At 39.9% G+C, this 19,248-nt stretch overlaps 1 protein-coding gene across 1 annotated transcript; it reads right to left on the bottom strand.

Annotated features, from left to right (window-relative positions):
* Positions 1-8,897: 8,897 nt before the first annotated feature.
* Positions 8,898-18,295, bottom strand: SRD5A1 (steroid 5 alpha-reductase 1). The gene is made up of 5 exons (XM_005427933.2): positions 18,272-18,295; positions 17,210-17,459; positions 14,752-14,853; positions 12,433-12,583; positions 8,898-10,243 (listed from the first exon to the last, which is right to left on the bottom strand). Exons 1-5 carry the CDS (start codon positions 18,293-18,295, stop codon positions 10,177-10,179), a joined length of 594 nt encoding a protein of 197 aa, XP_005427990.1. The 3' UTR covers positions 8,898-10,176.
* Between the last annotated feature and the right edge of the window lie 953 nt (positions 18,296-19,248).

Below are 19,248 nucleotides of genomic sequence, written 5' to 3' on the forward strand. Positions count from 1 at the left end.
CTTTGTGATGGGGCAGCTTTGCTTTTACCCATGCCTCAAATTCACCGCTGGCTCAAGGCATCCGGAAGCCTGGAAACAGCTCAGGTTCCTGCAGTGAGGCTTCACAGGCTGGTGATCCACTCCACTGAGTCCAGGCAGTTCATTGATGATTCTAGTGCTTCTCAGCTGAGTGAGAGGTCTGACAGCCTTGGAGTAGTCTGACCTCCATCCAGTACCACAGCTCAAATGGAAGATCTTTGCCATCGTTGCTGACAGATGACACTTGCAGTGGGACAGGCTTTACTTGCAGAATCTCCTGCAGAGCTCATGGTGTGGTATTGACTGACACCATCAAGCAGATAGGTATTCATTCTGTGCACAGAAACATAAAAGTTCAGCTTTTTTCTTTCATTATGGTAGCAAGGATGAATGGACCTCTTTCTCCTGGGAAACAGGTTAATTTGGACACAAGACAGATGTACTGTGGCTCCACACCCTGCCTGGTGGGACACAGAAGGGCTCTTTTCATCACCAGGCTGTAGCTGTTTTCTCATTCAGCGTTGTCTGGTGATAGCTGTGAAGTTCATCCCAGCTGGTTCCTCATGAGGTGGTGACAGACATATCCATGAGACTTATTTTTGTTGGATGTAAATAATCAGTGTAGACTGATCAGTCCCTTTGCCCTCTCTTGAGCCTTCTCTTCCATAACTTACCTTTGAGAACTGTACACAGTATCAGTCTGTACCCCACAATGCCCAGTGAGATGCTTCAGGAGTTCTATCACATAAATCTATGGCTGACTCTTGGCTGTGAAGTGCAGACCCCTTCAGAGTCTTCCCTTGAATCGGATCTGTTATGGGTAGACAGGGGAACATACAAGGATCTGTCCTGAAGATGTGGAAGCTGCTTTTTTCACCTCTTGCCCTGTATTTCTTCCTGCTATTTTCTGCTTTCAGAATCCTTGTGACAAGTGAAATCCTTTCCAATACCCGCCCTGAGTGTGGTATGTTTCTTTCTAACATGTTATGGTTAACCATACACTACTTGGCTTTGCAATAAGATTCTCTTGCCTGGTGCTGGCCTGGAAACCATCTGTTCCTACTTGCAACGGCTCTGGCATAGGGCTGGGAGACAGGGTGGAAGTGATTTGACCTTGATTATACCATATAGGATAGACATCTCTGCCTCAGCTTTCTACACAGCTACAAAGAACAGTTTCTTGACATTTTTACTGCATGGCATAATTCTTAGCTGGGCCTGATTCAAACTCTCTCATTCAGTTTGAACTCTCTGATTTGGGCCACATGGAAACCAGCAAGAATCATGGACAAAATGTTTTGACCTCACAGGAATTACATCTACAGTTACCCACAAGGAAGAAAAAATGGTCTGTGATGTCTCAGGGCAGATCTCATCTATCATCCTGGAAAGTTTCAAATTGGATCTGCTCGAACAAAATATTTACAGTATACATTAGGAAAGATAAAACCTTTTCTAGATCAAGTAGAGCTCTGGCTGAATGCTCAGCCTTGCTGCCAAACAGCTGGCCTTGCTGTTGGACAAAGAGTAGGAAGAGGCTGTATGTTTCTCTGGAAGAATCTGTACAGAGGCTAAAAAAGATAAGGGGCCTTGTCCCTGGAAATGAAAATTACCTGTAGTCTTCATGAGTATCCATTCCAAATCCTTTCTGGAGAGCCTTTCAGAAAACTGATTTACTTAAAATGAAAGCCCATTCAAAGGCTGTTTAAAATGCCTTTGGAGACGTATGTTCCTAGGCTGAAAAATATGGTGTTATGGAAAGCAGTCTCTATAAACAATAGACCTGTGCTTTGTATTTTGCATTTTCCCCTACATCTTATGCTACAGTCACCTACTTTAAAAAATGAAAATAGCTAATAATAATATAAATAATATAATAATAATATAAAAATTAACTAATAATAATAATAATACTGAAAATAGCTAATAAATGTAGAACCCAACTTTTCTGGTCAGTACCAGCATTTCCCTTTCTGCTCCTTCTGTAAACAGTGCTTTGCAAAAATTCACCAGCACAAACACAAACAATTCTATGATAAAGAGTTTCAATATTATTAAAAGAAAAACCAAAAAACACAGGCCAAAACCCAACCAAACAAAAAAAATCCAAAACACAAAAAAAACCCCACCCCAAAATAAAATTTTGCTCTGGGTAAGCAATCTTTTCTCCACAGGAAACTCTCCAGGAACCCCTCTTATTATCAGTTCATGAGAAAGTCCATAAATTCACTGCGTGTCAAACGATGTTACATGAATAAATCATTGAATGGAATTTTTTCCCCTGGTGTTGTTTATTGTTTGTTTGTTTTAACTGAAGGTGTTTAGTGAAAATCTCAGGCAAGAACAGACTAAATATACCAGCAGCCAGGATGGAGCTGGTATATTTAGAATTTTGCTCTCAGAATTTTGCATTTCCAAGTGGTGTCAGCTGTGGAGGTTGAGGACCCAGGGCCTCTTGCTGGATGCCCTCTGTGTCTGAGCACAGTCAAGGGTGGATTCAAATTGTGTCCCCATGCATGCATGGGCTGGTGCCTCCAAGTGCCAGTGACTGAGATCCAGGGGCAGCTACTGGGCAGACGGGTGCCTGAGCCCAGCTGCTGGACTTTGCACATTTGTATTGACATATTTCCCAGAAACAGACAAAAAACTTCCAAGCCCAAACAAAAGTTGTAAGCCTCTGAAAGGCTGAATTAAAAAATTCTATGGATGGATTTCCATCTTTCTTGGCTTGCTTGGCTGAGTGCTGTGACATCAAAGGCGGGTCTATGCACTAAGTTCTTGCAAGGTTTAGCTATCAGTAACTCTATAGAGGATGGTGCCTCTTACTGAGGGCTGCCATGCTGGGGGCTGGAGAGGAAAGAGGATCATGAGCAGGAAGTTTAGCACTCCTTGTTGTTCTACATGTTGTGCAAAACAGACACAGATGGCTGGTGCAGACCTCTGCTGGTAATTTATTCATGCTTGTTTGGGGGTGCATTCCTGTCTGCTTCCAGGGTCCCTGAGCTGGAGGAGAGGACTGTCTTTGAATTTGCTGCTGTGAGTAACAATTTCTGCTCTAGGCAGTGCTTAGAGGGGACTGGAAACTATGATGCAATAGGTATCCAGTAAACCCACATCTGTGCAGTGTCAAATAAGACAATTGAGAACAGTGTTAGACTGGATTTTATATGCTAGAAAATGTTAGATAATCATTTCATGTTTCTAATTAGCCTAGTGTTAATGAAGACACAAAGTGGCAGAAGATGACAGTATTACTCGATGAAAAATAAAGCACGGTTTTTCATCTGCAGTGTTACTAGCAATTTATCTTTTTGATCTGATGCAGAAACAAGAACATTCAAGAAGATCTCTGAGGTTTAGCCACAGTAGCAGATGGGGTTGCATCTGCAAAGGAGATTGTTTTGTCTGCTTTGAATTGAAATTAAAAGCTGTTGCAATGACAATTCATCTAGTATGAAGAATTAGGAAACAAAGTACAATTACTTTGGGGTTTTTTACTTTTAATAGTAACCATTTAAAGAGTAGTAATTACAGCATATTATTCATTGAAGTCTGGAATGTCTACATTGCATGGCAATTTCAGTTTAGGAAAACCACTTAAAGCTATTGACAAAAGTCTTTTCCTACAAGTGCCATGTTAGAGTTTTATTTTGAACTTTTATAAATTCAGATGTTTTATTTGGCTTGCACTACAAGGTTTTGGTAATAGGGGGGCTACAGGGGTGGCTTTTGTGAGAAGCTGCCAGAAGCTCCTCCCATGTCCAGCAGAACCAATGCCAGTCAGCTCCAATACAGACCTATTGCTGGCCAAGGCTGAAATCAGCAGTGATGGTGGTGGCATTGCTGGGGTAACAGCTAAAAAGGGACAAAAAAACCTGCAAGTGGAGAGAGGAGTGAGAATTTGTGAGAGGAGCAGCTATGCAGACACCAAGGTGTTCGAGGAAGGAGGGGTGAGGAGGTGCTCCAGGTGCCCGAGCTGAGATTCCCTTGCAGCCATGGGGAGGCAGCTGTGCCCCTGCAGCCCATGGAGGTCCGTAATGGAGCAGAGATCCACCTGCAGCCCAAGGAGGACTCCACACTAGAGCAGTGTTCTCTTTTTGCTTATGAAAATAGCGCATTTCTTCTTGGTCATTTAGCTTTCTATTCATAACATTATACTGCTGTATGCTGTCTGCATAGCTACTCATATTTTCTAAACTACTCTTCCTAGTATTACTTTATTCTATCAGTAATTATCATATACTGCACTGTTTCAGAATAAATATTATGTTTAATCTCATACTCTTTATTTCTGCGGCCTAGTAAAATCTGCAAGGATTATCTGAAGTGTAAAAAGGACTATTTTCCTCTCTGGTTACTGGTTTCAGTATATCCTGATGACTCTCCTTTAACACTTGAGCACTTTCTCAGTACTATTTGGGATTTCCATTTCAGTTCTCCTGTTCCATCCTGATGGTGATACTATCACCATTTTTCAAAGAGACAGGCAAAGAATGAAAGAGGAAACATACTTGCCTTTGAAAAACATTAAAATCCTACAAACCTACACTATTGCACTGGGCTGCTTTGTCACAGGGCTTCCTTGCACATTAGCAGGACCCTGGCTGTGCACAGCATGTGCCTCTTGGTCTTCTGCAGCAAAAACAACAAGTGAATTGGGGACATAAGTGGAAGCCTCTTGGACTGTTCACCAACAGACTAATATTGATTTAAAAGGGTAGATTCCAGCCCCATGAAGCAGCCAGCAGGACACAAATATAGCAGGTACCTGAAGAAAGTTTTTCTTGCTTACGTTGGACCGGTCCTTAGTCTGGACAGTGCAGCTCAATGTCTGAGCCCCATTCCCAGATGACACAGCTTTTTCTTTTCTGGCAGAAGTTTACAACTAAATTTGCAGTGGTTTTCCCTTTCAATAGCCCAAGAGAAATGGAGTGCTCCCTCCTAGAACAGCTGGAACATGTGGCTCGGCTAGTGCTAGCTTTTTGGATCCAGCCACCCATATCCTCTCAGAAACTGGACAGATATTTCCAAAACAAGAGGGAGCAGGGACAAACAACACCATTGAGACACTCCTAGCACGTTGGTAAGGCATCATCTCCAGGGAAGCATTACACCAAAGGATACCAATTGTTAGGTTTTCTTTCATTTCTGTGAACAAATAACCTATTGCTTCCACTACCCCCTTGTACACAACAATGCATCATATATTAGCTTTGATTTTCAAGCACACATGGTAAATCAAGCAGGAGATGTAAAAAACATGTTGTTTTAAGAAGCTCAAGCTTCAGTTGTGCAATTCTTTCAGATGCAAACCTTGGTTAAGGCTTTGCCCTTCAAGTGTCCTGCAACAGAAATTTAATTGCTTGCTTACACATATTTTTGTGTGGGCACATGAGCACATAGATGGTGATAAATACATTGCATCACTGCAAAAAGTGGTGCAATTTTAACTTGAGATCTGCTTTCCTCACGAAATGGATGTGTGTATGAAAGGCTGCCCTAACAGCTGCAACTGTTATTGGTAAAACCGAGGAGCATAAAACAGACTGGAACAGTCTTGTACTAAAGTTGTTAATATATTTCAATCACAAAAAGGATATAAAAACTGTGTTAGGCACTCAGAATTTCCTGTCTGCTGGAAGAATTCAAGTTTATACAAGTCATTTATACACTATCTTCACTCCCCAAAAAGATAATATCATGCTGATTCTCAATTAAACTAGTTGAAACAGCAGGTGCTACAGTTTTTTCAAGTGAAAAGTGACCTAGCAGCAGGAGAGGAACCCAAGTGAGCAGCCTCTGCTTCTGTTAATCTTTGCTCTAACTGCAAGTGTAGAACATCTCAGCTACATACTTTGTTTTAGGTAACCAAGAATGTATCACACTAGACAAATTTACCTTGTGACTCTTAATAACTGCTCTGAGTGCATCTCATCAAGTTCACATATGCATCTAGGTCATTCTAATCCAATCTTGCTTTTACACTCCCCAAGATCTCAGCTGGGATAATGAAATTGTTGGTACAAAAGCCTTGGTCAATCTCCACAAGTTAGAACAGGGATTAATAACAGAAAAAAAAAGTATTCAAGCAAGACACCACAAATCAGGTTTTATTAGTAAGGGATTTGGGGGAAAGATGTATCAATCTGACTAGAAGCATCTCTATTAAAAATAGCTACAGATATAGCCAATAGCAAGTATGCATGTTTTCTCCCTCTGGAATGCACAGAACAGAGTTCATTTTCACATTACATATTCTTGAGAAAAATGTTTCAGTGTTAGATATTTTCCAACAGAAAAATCTGTCAGAGCTGCTGAAAAGGAAAGGGACTACAAGTGATGGCAAATAAGTGGGATATTGTTTAAACAAAAGACAATTCTAGCATTTGACCAAGTTGATCATATGCTTTCACCAATGTACCTGGGTCTTGAAATGTGGGAATCATAGAGTCATTTAGGTTGGAAAAGACCTCAGAGTTAATTGAGTCCAACCTTTAACCCAGCACTACCAAGTCCATCCCTAAATCATCTCCCTCAGTGCCACAACTACATGCCTACCTCCAAGGATTGTGACCCCACCACTCCCCAGGCAGCTTGTTCCAGGGCTTGACAACCCTTTCAGTGAAAAAATTTTTCATAATAGTCAATCTAAATCTCCCCTGGCACAACATAAGGCCATTTCCTCTCATCCTATCACTGGTTACCTGGGAAAAGAGATGAACTCCCACCTGGCTACAATCTCCTTTCAGGCCGTTGTAGAGAGTAGTAAGATTCCCCCTGGGCCCCCTTTTCTCCAGGCTAATCAGTCCCAGCTCTTTCAGCTGCTCCTCATAAGACCTGCACACTAAGAACTGCCTCAAATAAAATCTGTACTTTGCTTAGGGAAGGCTTTAGAAGTATAATGAGAATGTAAAATATAATCACACAAAGAACAAAACCGTCTGGCTTGGTTTTGGGATTTTTTTTATTAATCCAATTAACTAACATTTCCAAACATGCTGACATTCACAGCCCACAGACCTTAGCTTTTCCTTTTCTGTAACAAGAGAGAGAACGGGGATAAGCTATCAGACTATCACATTTCAGATCCTATCCCACTGTAGCAAACCATAAATTAACATAATGTGGGCAAACCAACTGAACTTTTAGGCAAGATAAATATTTATTAGCATAGTAGCAGAGCAAAATCAAGGCATCTGTTCAAACTTTCTGGAAACTAAGATAGAAGACTACTGACTAGAGAGCTACAGCTCTTGAATATAGAGATGTAATAAACACTGACCTTTCTTTCACTGTTTAGTATTTAAAAGAACATTTGCCTTTTCAAAAAAGGCAAAAAAAAGAAGTGTTAGATTAGAGTCTAAAGTGCTGCAAGGTGATTTTTTACTGGTAGGTTGACCCATTAGTGATTTTTAAACAAATATCCCTGAAGATATAAGAATTTTGGTTGTTGACTCTGGCCAAATGCCAGGTGTCCACCAAAGCCACTTTGTCACTCCTCTCCACAACAGGACAGGAAGAAGAAACCGAAGCCTCAGCTTCTTGGGGTGAGATAACGACCAGGAGAGATCACTCGTCAAATATTGCCACAGACAAAAGAGACTCAAATTGAGGATATTAACTGAATTTATTACTAACATAAAGAGAGGAGGATAATTAAAAGTAAAATACATGTTAAAAACACATCCCCTTCACCTTTCTCTTCTTCCCAAGCTCTACCTCCTCCCCCAGGGAGGCTCAGGGAGACAGGGAATGGGAGCTATGGTCAGTTCATCACCTGTGGTTTCTCCTGCTCTTCAACGAGAGGAAGCCTTCCCTTGCTCCAACATGGGGTCCCTCCCACGGGAGACAGTTCTCCATGAACTCCAATCTGAGTCCATCCTGTTGGCAACAGCTCTCCATGAACTGCTCCAACATGGATTGCTCTTCCACAGGGTGCAGTGGTTCAGGCACAGCCTGCTCCAGTATGTGTCCCCCACAGGGCCACAAGTCCCACCATGAAACCTGCCCTAGCATGGGCTCCTCTCTCAAACCTCCCTGTCACAGCCCTGCTCCAGCGCAGGCTTCCCATGGCTTCACAGCCTCAGCCCAGGCAGCCATCTGCTCTGGCCTGAGGATCCTCCACAGGCTGCAGGTGGGTCTCTGCATCCCCATGGCCTACAGGGGCACAGCAGGGGAATCTCAGCTCCAACACCTGAAGTGCCTCCTCCCACTCTTCCACTTGGTGTCTGCCTAGATGTTGCTCTGCCCAAGAACATATTTTTTTCTTTCTTAAATATGCTATTACAAAGACATTACTGTCCTTCATGATGGGCTCGGCCTTGGTCAGGAGCAGGCTGGCCCTGGGACAAGCTGGCATTGGCTCTGCCAGACAGAGGGGAAGCTTCTAGCAGCTTCTTACAGAAGTCACCCTGGTAGCCCCCATCACCAAAATCTGGCCACACAAACCCAAAAAAGATACTAACTCACTATAAACTACGTAAGGGTTTAAACACCTTGGGTAGATAGGGTTTTTTAATCCTATATTTTTTACCACTAAAAGAGATTTTAATAGGTGGATGATTTAGACAAGAAGATGTAAAAAAATGCTGCAGAGATGACAAGATTTAGAAATATCCTAAGATTCTAAAATTATCTTCAGAATATGCTTTAAGTGAAGTATTGAACTTTCATTGTCAATTAACTCAATTTTAGCATTGAGGAGTAAATCAAACTCTTCACCATCCTCTCTCTCCAGTGAGCATAATGACTTATCATCAAAACAAATCTTACTGCAATACCCTACTGGAAAACCTAGCATCTGGCAAAATTACGTTACTAATTTGTTTTGAAGAACATAACCCAACATAGAAGTACAAACAGAGCACACGACACTTGGCAAAAGTTTGAATTACATTTATTTTCAAATTTTATTAGCAGCAGAGTTTTGGGGTTTTGTGGAAAGATTTTTTTTAGTTAGTGTTCATTTGTTTGTTTTAATTTTTTTTTAATTATTAAAATTTGCTTCTTCACATGGGGGCTTTGTTGAATTGTGGTTTTTTGGTTTTTGGTGGTTTTTTTTTTTTTTTACTTTTCCCTTGAGTTGTTTTGGTTGGGTTTTTTTTTTTTTTTTTGGTGTCAGCAGTTCTAAAAGACTCTTTATTATTACAATCATGCAAAAGACACAGAACCTGAAAATCTGTATGCTTAGGATCCCATCATGTTCTTGAAACCATTCTGGAGTCCTTTGTGAGCAAAAGGTTGGGGTATGAGAACGGACACAAGGCTCCAGAATTTTAGAATATAAAATAATCTAGAATGTTAGCAACAGAAGAAGGAAGACACTTGATTTTTTTTTAAACAGCATAGTAAGAATTTTTTTTAAATATCAAGGTTTTTTTATAAATTAAATTAGAAAACATTACACAATTGTTAACAATGCTAGATTGGCCTAAGTATGCTAAGTAGACTTCCAAAACCAGTTTAGAGTGAGAAGACACATATTGCATATTGAGATAGCTATCAATTTTAAGAGGTAGATGACAATATTAATCTATTAGCAGTACAACTTTTATGTAAATATTACTAGATATTGTCTGTAAAATGCCCCTATATTTGTAAGGGTGCAAAGAGAAGGAAAAACACTGCCTCTCATCTAAAAGCAACTGTATTCATCTAATTCCTTGGTCTACATCACCAGTTCTTCTGGAAATGCAGGTGGGGGGAATTTAAAGGATTAGTAAGGCAAGGAAAAAAAATAAAATCAACCCTGTTTGTGTATGTAGGCAAAACACCCCATCCAGACTGCAGTGAGGGTGGCTGAGCTCACAGCACAATCCTCAGGACAGCTTGGCTACATTGGATGAAAACAGCAGAAGCCCTCACAGGCAGAAAAAGCAGCATCAGAAGTCGTGCACAGTACTTCCCGCGATGCCAATTCAGACTCATTGCCTAATGTATTTATGAAGGTGCTTCACTGCTGGAAAACCATTTCTGTTCCTATTCACCCTGTCCATCAGATTTCTGGGTTACCATTAAGAGGAAAAAGCAGTAAGTAATAGCACCACTGATGGAAAGGCTTCGTCACAGTGATGATCCAAGTGTGTTGCTAACCTGCCAGCATCTGTAAAATGTTGGCTGTTACTAAAAGCATCCATCTCAAAGTGTTAAAAGCACAGCTCAGTACAAAAATGGGATGACAATTTTTCTGTCCTTTGGATAGTCTTCAAATTTCTCAAGGTACCATCTGAAAAACAAAGAAAAACCTGATGAGCATTGAATCTTCAAAACACTGCTGAGGAAATGTAATAATTGTAAAATGTGTTTAATTTAATCCATACATGTTTTTGTCTACAAGAAAAAAGAAAAACAAACAAAAAAACCCACCAAAAAAACCCCAACACCTTTATAACCTACCTCTGGATAGAAAAACAGCATTTACTGCACTTGTCCTAATGATATCTAATCACCAAATATAACAAAACTGTTATACCTGCCAGCAACGAGAAATCAAACCAACAGATGTGGTGAGATATGTCAGGGAAGGAATAACCCATTCTTTCAAAATGTATGGTGTTGCACATACCGAGTATTTACATCTTTTAAAATTAGAGGGAGAAAAAATAAAATCAAAAACCTGTCATTGCATAATGACTTCATGTGGAATCAAGGGATACTTCACACACTGGAAGGAGAGTCCCATCTGCATAGAAGCATCTTTGGCTGCAGTTAGAATCTGGGTAACCAAACTGAACATGATGAACATTGCACTTGCCTTATTGCTAACACCCCTCAAAGACTATCACTATTTTCAAATCCAGACAATTAAAAATTCCAGAGTACTATCAGATATTATTTGTATTTTCACCTTTCATAACAAGCATGTTTACTCCCATTTTTGAATATTTATTCTGCTTCTCTGAAATAAAAGAACTAAGTTCACCTGGGGTCCTCAAAAGTGCAGATATTCATAAGATCAATAGCTAACTAACTGCAAGATCAAAGCTGGAATAAACAGAACAAAACACTCAATGCATGATAGGTGCAACCTGCATCTAGGGAATACAATTATTACCCTATTTACCCAGTTCAGTAATTTATTCTAAGTTTTTTAAATAAACAAACTAAACTAATGTTTCTTCACTTATATGGATTTGCTGTTTTTAGTTGCTTGGGTATTTTTTCCTGTACCCCTATTCCATTTTCATGCATTTTTCCTTTAGTGTAAAAAGCTTCCTTTAACAACATTTAGCTTTTCTTGATGTTCTGAAAGAGTGCCATCAAGGCTTAAGACTGATGGAAACCAACCATGGAATTTGAGCCTGAAAAAGGTAATATACAAGGAGAGGCAGGAGAACCTGTCCTTACTTCATCTGGCAAGGAGGAGACACTCAGAAGTCAATTGGATGAGCCCTGGGCAACTGGGCAGAGCCTTGTGGTTTGCCACACACCAGTTGACTGGACAACCTTCAAATGCTCCTCCCAACTCAAGACAGCCTGCAACTCTGCTCACTAATAGCAGGGGATAAAACAGGAAGAGACGGTCAAAGGCAACAGGTTTGGAAGGCCCAGGTTGGATAGTGGAAGAAACTTGTTCACTGGGAGGGTATCACATACCCAAACATCCTACAAACAAGGGACAGGAAAACCTCTTTCTGGAGGTTTTTAGCACTCCATTAGACATAGACACGGCTGCCCTCACAGATGGTCAGTATTTTTTTTCAACCTGTTTCCTCCTTAAATTCACGTTTATTTCCTCTTATGCCACTAAGTTTCAACATGAGAACCAAAGCAGGAAGCTGAAAATAGCCAAAATAAAATTAACGTGTTCAAATTCTTTTAAGCATGCTATTCCTTAATGAGAATCCTTTCAGGAAACAAGTCTCCCCAAACTACAGTCCTTCTTGTTAGCAGGAAAGCCACACTATAAATACAGTACATGAAGAGTCTGATTGTTTAGAGCAGCGACTTCATTAAATATCATCTATCAGAACTGCTTTCATAATGTCCATACAATTGATTATAGACAATTTGATACAGACATTACTATAAAGTGTGCCTGTTAAAGACAGCTTGGGTGATTTTCAAAACTTTATATATTAGAGAAACAAGTTTGAGAAGGGAAAGTATAGTATTTGATTAATTAAGAGAATATTGCTAAACCTGCCTATAATTTTTACAGATCCAGGATGAACTATCTTCATTTAAACGTTATTTTGACCACCTTGTTGTACTGTGTTTATGCTCTGTACTATCCTGCTGAAATTCTGCAGTATTTAATCTTCTCAGAGTATCCTCTATCATATTCTGCCCCACAGCAGCATTCTCTTTCACAAGACTTGCTCTGCAACATCCCTGTAGGATGAGGCATAATTTGTGAGATGGAAATGCAGTGCGGCATAGAGACAACAGATCTGACAAGGCAGGAACACTTACTTGTGGTGTTGTCTTGCCCTTGAACTCAGAATGAAGAGAGTACACAAGGCAAATGCAAAGCTTTCAATGGTGCAGCAGGCAAGGGCAAACCCAAACCATTCCAGGATCTCTCCAAAAAAGTTGGCTCCGCTGACATACTCAAACATTCCTCCTGAAAGCAGGACAGAGTTTGTTCAAAATACCTTAGTCAGGATGTGCAATGTTACCTTTTCTGTACACCAAGTAGGAGCTATATCACCAATGTCTCAATTTGATTTTTAAAGGCAGTGGAAACAGCATTTTTTAGTTTAAGCTGCACTATGAAGGAACACTTCAGACCTCATTCTAAGACAGACCTTTTGTAGCTCCACTTTTCCCTCTTTAAATAAAGAAAGAAAAGCAGATTTACTAGCATCAGAAGCAAGTGCATGCCTTTGTGAATAATTACTTAATGACATGTTATTTGATCATATCCTAAAACTTTTTTAAAATACGTAGAAATAGAAGACATACTCCCCTTGAGTCCCAGAAAATACTCAGAGTTACTTAGCCTACAATTTCATTTCTTTAAGTACTTTAAAAAATAAGTTAATTATGAACAATACTATTATTATGAAGTAAAAATTCCAAATTTGTTCTCTAGCTTACAAAGTTATTGCACTTTTGTTCCCATCCCTCATCAGATAGCTGTTTCTGCCTCTACTCTCAGTGAAAATTTGGCAGTCTGTGTTAAGTCGATTGTATAGACAATTGTGCATAAACAATTGGTATTCAGCTGCTGGGAATTTTATAAATCAAGAATTTCACCCTAATTCTAAAGTTGGTGTACAAATGGATAATATCTCAGTATGTGCTTTACCAGTATGACTAAACAAACAAGTATTTGGCAAATGTAATAAAGGACATGATTTGACCTTGCTCACTAATTACACTACCTTTGTGACAAAAGTTAAATTCTAGCACTTAAACTGGATAAGCAACATCAAAAAGACCAGCTACTCCTGATCTCACAGCAAATAACCTATTTCCTTCAGAACCTTTTTGTACACTGAACACAGTACAGGATGTTCATATTCATTTTTCACATGAGCACTTCCATTTACATCTATTAAAATTGTAATTATTTTCACCTTTTGATGAAAAATAAGTCTACCTTAGTTATCTTAGTTCTTATAGTTTTATTAAAAAAAATTAACAACCGAGAAAAAGCAACAACTAAGAAAAAAAAATGTAGTGAAATAACAGAATTCAGAGGTATTATTATCTTTCTGCTCTCAGTGAGTGTAATGTACCCAGAAGAGTGCCTGTTTCTGTCAGTGATAATAAACCTTAACACTTCAATATAGGCTCCATAAGAAAGCCTTTCATATTCTCCATTTTCCCATGAAGGCCAGAATTTACAATGCCAAATTCATTTGGATTTCTGTCCTCCTTTCCCTGTGTCTCCCTTTTCAAAATTGTTGCTGTTCTCCAATTACTTCAGGTACCTCCCCTCTTATATCGGACATGAGATGGGTCACATGCTGAGTACTTTCTTCATTCCCCTGCTGCCCCCACACTGACTGAATAATTTAGGTCTTTCATCTCCACCCACCTGCTGATTCTCTGAAAAATTGGGCAATGGTGTTACATTTGTACCCCTTTTTAAATATATAGCCAATGTTGGTCAAGAAACTCAAAGATTTGCACAAGCCAAGTGATATAATGAAACAGATTCCTTCCAATACTTAGCTTCAGAGGAAAAAACAAAATGTTTCCCAAACTATAAAATCACTTCCCGTGGTAGAAAACAAAATGCTATTTCCAGTTGCCTCTTATATCATAAATTGCTATCTCCTCTAAAATACACCAAGCTTTAGAAGGCCATTTTCACACAGAATCATTTTAGATTGGAAGCAATCTCTTGAGATAATCTTGTTCAACCAGCACTGTTGAAGCAGGATCAGCTGGAACAGGCTGTCCAGGACTATGCCCAGTGTGGTTTCAAGTCTCCCTCCAATCTCTCTGAGCAATCTGCTCCACATCTGTGTGCTTGACCATCCTTCCAGCCAAAAAACAAAAACCAAAACCAAACAAAACAAAACAAAAAACAAAACAAAAAAAAACCAACCAAAAAATACAGATAAAATTTTATGTTCTTGAATTTTGTGTCCACTGCCTCTGGTCCTGTCACTAGGCACCACTAAGGAGAGCCTGGTTTTCTCTTCTTCATAATATATAAACTTTGGTAAGATCTCCCTGAGCCTTCTCTTCTCCAGTCTGTAGAGTCCAAGCTCTCTCCACTTCTTATATGAGAGATACTTCTTTTTGTTGTATTAATTTCTGTACCATTTTACTTACCTCTTGGTATCTTGTAACCAGTTTCCCCTGGTTTTCTCAGATTTCTGAGAATATGATCAGAATGAATATTGATGGCCATGCCAATCAACCATCCTAAAAAACCTGAAGAGAAATATTGAAAATACTATATTTAGTGCACTGTGTTTGTTCAGAAAACAAACTACAGTCCAATAGCACATTAAGCATATTGTGTCAAAGCAGTAGTAACATAAATAGCATAAACAGCTCTGGTGACATCCTGCATAGTCCCAGTCCCACACTGTGCTCTTCAATCAGCAGAGCTCACGGCATCAACAGCTCCCTAGATGGCAAATAGCAACTTAAAAATGAAGTTTATTCTTATGTTGCTAGACTTATATAAATGTATGTACGTGCATATATGCAGATGTAACGTGTATGTTTCCCTAACTTTGACATAGAAAAATATGCTAAGATTTTACATACTGAAAGAAACAGCCATTTTTAACCTTCCCAGAGGGACACATCTTAGCCCCACTCTCCTTTGACTATGTTACTGATAGCACATCAGAATTTCCCCAATAGATTTCTGTGCAATAAAAGGAATACAACTGTGAAGGAATTAACATGCCATTTAATCATTCAGCAAAACGGTTTAGCCATTTATTACAGCCTTTCACAGAAACTGAGATTGTTGTCACATTCTGCGTCCTTATGTTGCCATGAGGGTGGGATAAATCAAAAGGAATTTAGGATTGAAATTCATTATTTTTATCCCTTGGCAACACATTACCTATGTTATATTCCCTTGAAGGCAGCATTCCCTGCTGATAAGGAACGGATAAGGTCTGTGTTTTGAGGTTAACCAGTGCCTCATCTCAGATTCTGTGATTAGTCTTTCTAACAAGACACAATCATCTGGAGCATCCATACACCTATCAGTATTAGGAGAGACACTGGTAACCCACATCCCTTGCCTACAAGATTATACCCAGATTTGGACAATGCATACATGCTCTTCAGGTTTGATGTGCAAGGAGAGCAGAGGTGACACATGTGCTTAGTTGCCTGGTGGCCAGATAAAAATCTTCATGCAACAGTCGAGGTGCTCATGTTCTGTAACCTGCACCTTGTGAGTTACAGGTGCTGTTCTGCTTTGCAGAACTGCTACTAAAGAAGTGTTTTGATGCATAAAAGACTTACCCATGAACATTCGAAGGAAGTAGTTGAATAGGGACTTAAAGGAGTAAGAAGAGACATGGCATACTGCAAAGGGTTTGAAGAAGATAAAGCAAACAAAGGAAGAAAGGAGTTCCAACTAAAAGTGCAGACAGATTAGGAAAGGACACAAGGGTGAGGCACAGAGGTGTTGGTGTCCTGTTTATAGCAGTCACCACTTCAGGGTATCACCAGCTCTCTTGGTAAATTCACAAGCTCTTTATTGGCATACAAGTGTAAGGTTCATGCTGAAAGATTATGATGTTGTTCTTGGTTTGCAAGCTCATGGTTCTGCATTTGAGGCAGAACACTCCTGTTTCTCTGAAAACACACAAGTTCACTGCTCTGAACTAAAACAACACACAGTCCAGAGAACCCATGAGGAAATCACATCAAAACCATATTCCTGCTCCAAATCAATTACTGCTGTACATATAAGTTATTGTGTTCCCCAAAACAGACAAACTTTATAAAAGGGTTCTACAGTCAGAGGTTACACAACCCACTACTCTGCCTTTGACTGATGAGGCAAAACATTCTGGTTTATCTTCAGATGAAAATTATCTTTCTGTAAAGATTTCATTAGGAAATGATACTATCATTTTGACAGTAGGCAAAAGTAGATGTCTAGGAAGCAAAAAAATTGAGTAAATAAATATTTTGTCACTAAATACCTTAGTCTTTTAATCATATCCCTGGCTTCAAGTATAAATGTAACCTCACTTCCCAATTGGGAGTGAATGATCAACCCCTCCCTTGTGTGGCCAGTTTTGTCATTTACAAAGCCACCCCCCAATTACAAGGGCAGCTGGATTGGTGCCTGTATGTGTATCCAGAGTAGATATCCTGACACCAAGGACTTGCAGCATTTGCCATGGCATATCAGTAGTTAGCAGCTACCCTTGCTAGATTTTTTACTCCATGAATTTGTTACTTTAGTTTAATCTACATGTTAAACAGAAAAGCTTTGCTTCTTCTAAACCTGCATGCTGCTGGTTCCATATAGGGTTTCAAGCTTCTACATGGAAAAAAAAAATACATTACCTGGATTTACTTGGCTGTTAGAGAGTAAAGACAACAATCAGATGATCTAGCACTGCAGAAAGAAGTGTAAGTTCACAGGTTAACAAAGGTTAAAAGGCCTCCAGCTACACCAATGAGAAAATTATGAGAAGACTTACAAAATGGCATTAAAGATACTATAAAATCACAATAAAAAATTAAGAGCTATGAAGACAGAGGAAAATGACACCTGATGTTCTCATAACATGATTTAACTCACCTGTAATGAAGCGTGAGCCGCCCAGCCAGCCTGGAGGGTAAGTTGCATAGGTGGTTAAGCTTCGGCCCTGCAAGTACCCGTTGAAAGCACAGAACAGAAGCGCTAACACAAAAGTGAAAAACGGCGTTGGTTTTCCTTCACGGATCAGAAGAGGAAAGATGAGTGCCCTATAGTAAACAAAGAAAAGAAAATTTATTGTATTAACCACAAAAAAAGATAGTTTTGAAGTCCAAGCATTGTCCACATTACCCTACTTTACAAATTCTCAGCACCAGCCCTTGGTGTCTGTTTGAGAGGATAGCTACACTTGCTTTAATATCTAAAATATTCTTTTTTTTTGCCTAGTTGGAATTACAAGACCAGTCCTCTCTACTGTATGGCAGAAATTTTCAACTTTGCATCCAAAGCAATTACTTTGATGAGAGGAATAAAGACAACTGATATTAAGCACAGTCCATTTTTGTCCCTCAACCCTCAGTTGTATCATCAAGCTTTCTGAGATGAGCTAGGAAACAAGACCCCTCCACTAAATTCCCCCAGCATTTCCAGGGGGAAAGTCAATCCCCTTTAAATTAACCTAATTGACCTCAGTTTCCTCCCTACCCTGTAAGCCAAAACATTAATTGCTTCACCTTGACGGTTTTGGTCTACTCTATGACACCTCTAAAAACATGACAAACCCACAATTGCCACCCCATTTGGGAAAGGAATCTTGATTGCTTGACCTGGGGGATTATGCAAGTAAACAAACTAGCTCCAAACAAGAAGAGCAGGTGAATACTCTTGTGCTCTTTCTTGTGGTACTAGCCAACTCCCAATTGTCTATTGATTTAATTATGATCTATAATGATACAGAAGCAGGATCACTGAAGCCTGAGCATTCTTCATGTGTTTTCCACCTACCCAAGGACAACTGCTTCAAAATAACCTTTCCAAAGGAAGTCCAACCCTAACAGCTTTCAAGAAAGAGTAATAAATTCACTACAGGATTATTTAAAGCATGCAATGCCACAAGAAATAAAACTAGATAACAGAGGTCTCTTTCAGTCTACGCTTACCTACACAAGAGTCCCTTGGGTTTGGCATAGCAACAAGCAAGTGGAAAAAAAGAAACTGCAGTACAGTTAACCTTTTTGTACAAATCATTGCCTCACATTCCTAATTATTCCCAGACATCGAGGATGAGCAAAGATCCCATGTGAAAACTAATGTCTTTACGCTTAACAATAGAAAAAGGGTGCGGAATACACTTGGTCAAAAGCAAGAGCTTTTCTCAATAAGTACCAGAAAATAACATATCAGCCAAACAAGGGGCTTAAAATAAACCTGACAAATCTAACCCTCTTGTCTTGGTGGCAAATTTACTTGTGGAGTAAGACAAGTAGCTACTGTCCATGACTTTAAGGGAATACCAAGATCACACCTGGGCTCCAACTAAGTTGCCTTCTCCAAGTATTTTTACAAAATGCCTGAACACTGTTGACTACCTGGCAACACAGAGCACTCAGCCTCAGCTTTGCCAGTATTTTAATGAATCATTGAATATACTGAGCCAGAGGAAACACACAAGGCTCATCCAGTCCAACTCCTGCAACAAACGCTATGTTGAAAGACAATGTTGAACAATATAATTAGAAAATAGCTATTGTTTAGCAACATCAAGATTATATCAGTACAAGGTGCTGAACTTTGTTGTAACACAGTGACCTTAAGACAGCCTGGTCAATCCACTGCTGAAGCGGGAGGCACAGCAGCAGCACAGGGATGGAGCGGGGCGCTTAGGGAGCGCCAAGTGCATCCCCGGAGCATCGCAGTGCACAGCGCGCACAAGGCAGCCGGCACCGCATGGGCCGCGGCTATTCGCCCGGCTACCGAAACAACACAGGGCCTATCGTAGTGTAGCGAAGCAGAAGAGACGTCAGTAACTATTACATTAAGTAACAAAGGTTAATTAACAGAACCTCAACCCCTTCGGTCGGGAAGCAGCAACTAGGTATCTCTATGAAGACCGACCCCTTCTCCTGCCCCCAGCACGGCAG

This window comes from Geospiza fortis, unplaced genomic scaffold (genome assembly GCF_000277835.1).
Source record: "Geospiza fortis unplaced genomic scaffold, GeoFor_1.0 scaffold64, whole genome shotgun sequence".
Taxonomy (NCBI): Eukaryota; Metazoa; Chordata; class Aves; order Passeriformes; family Thraupidae; genus Geospiza; species Geospiza fortis.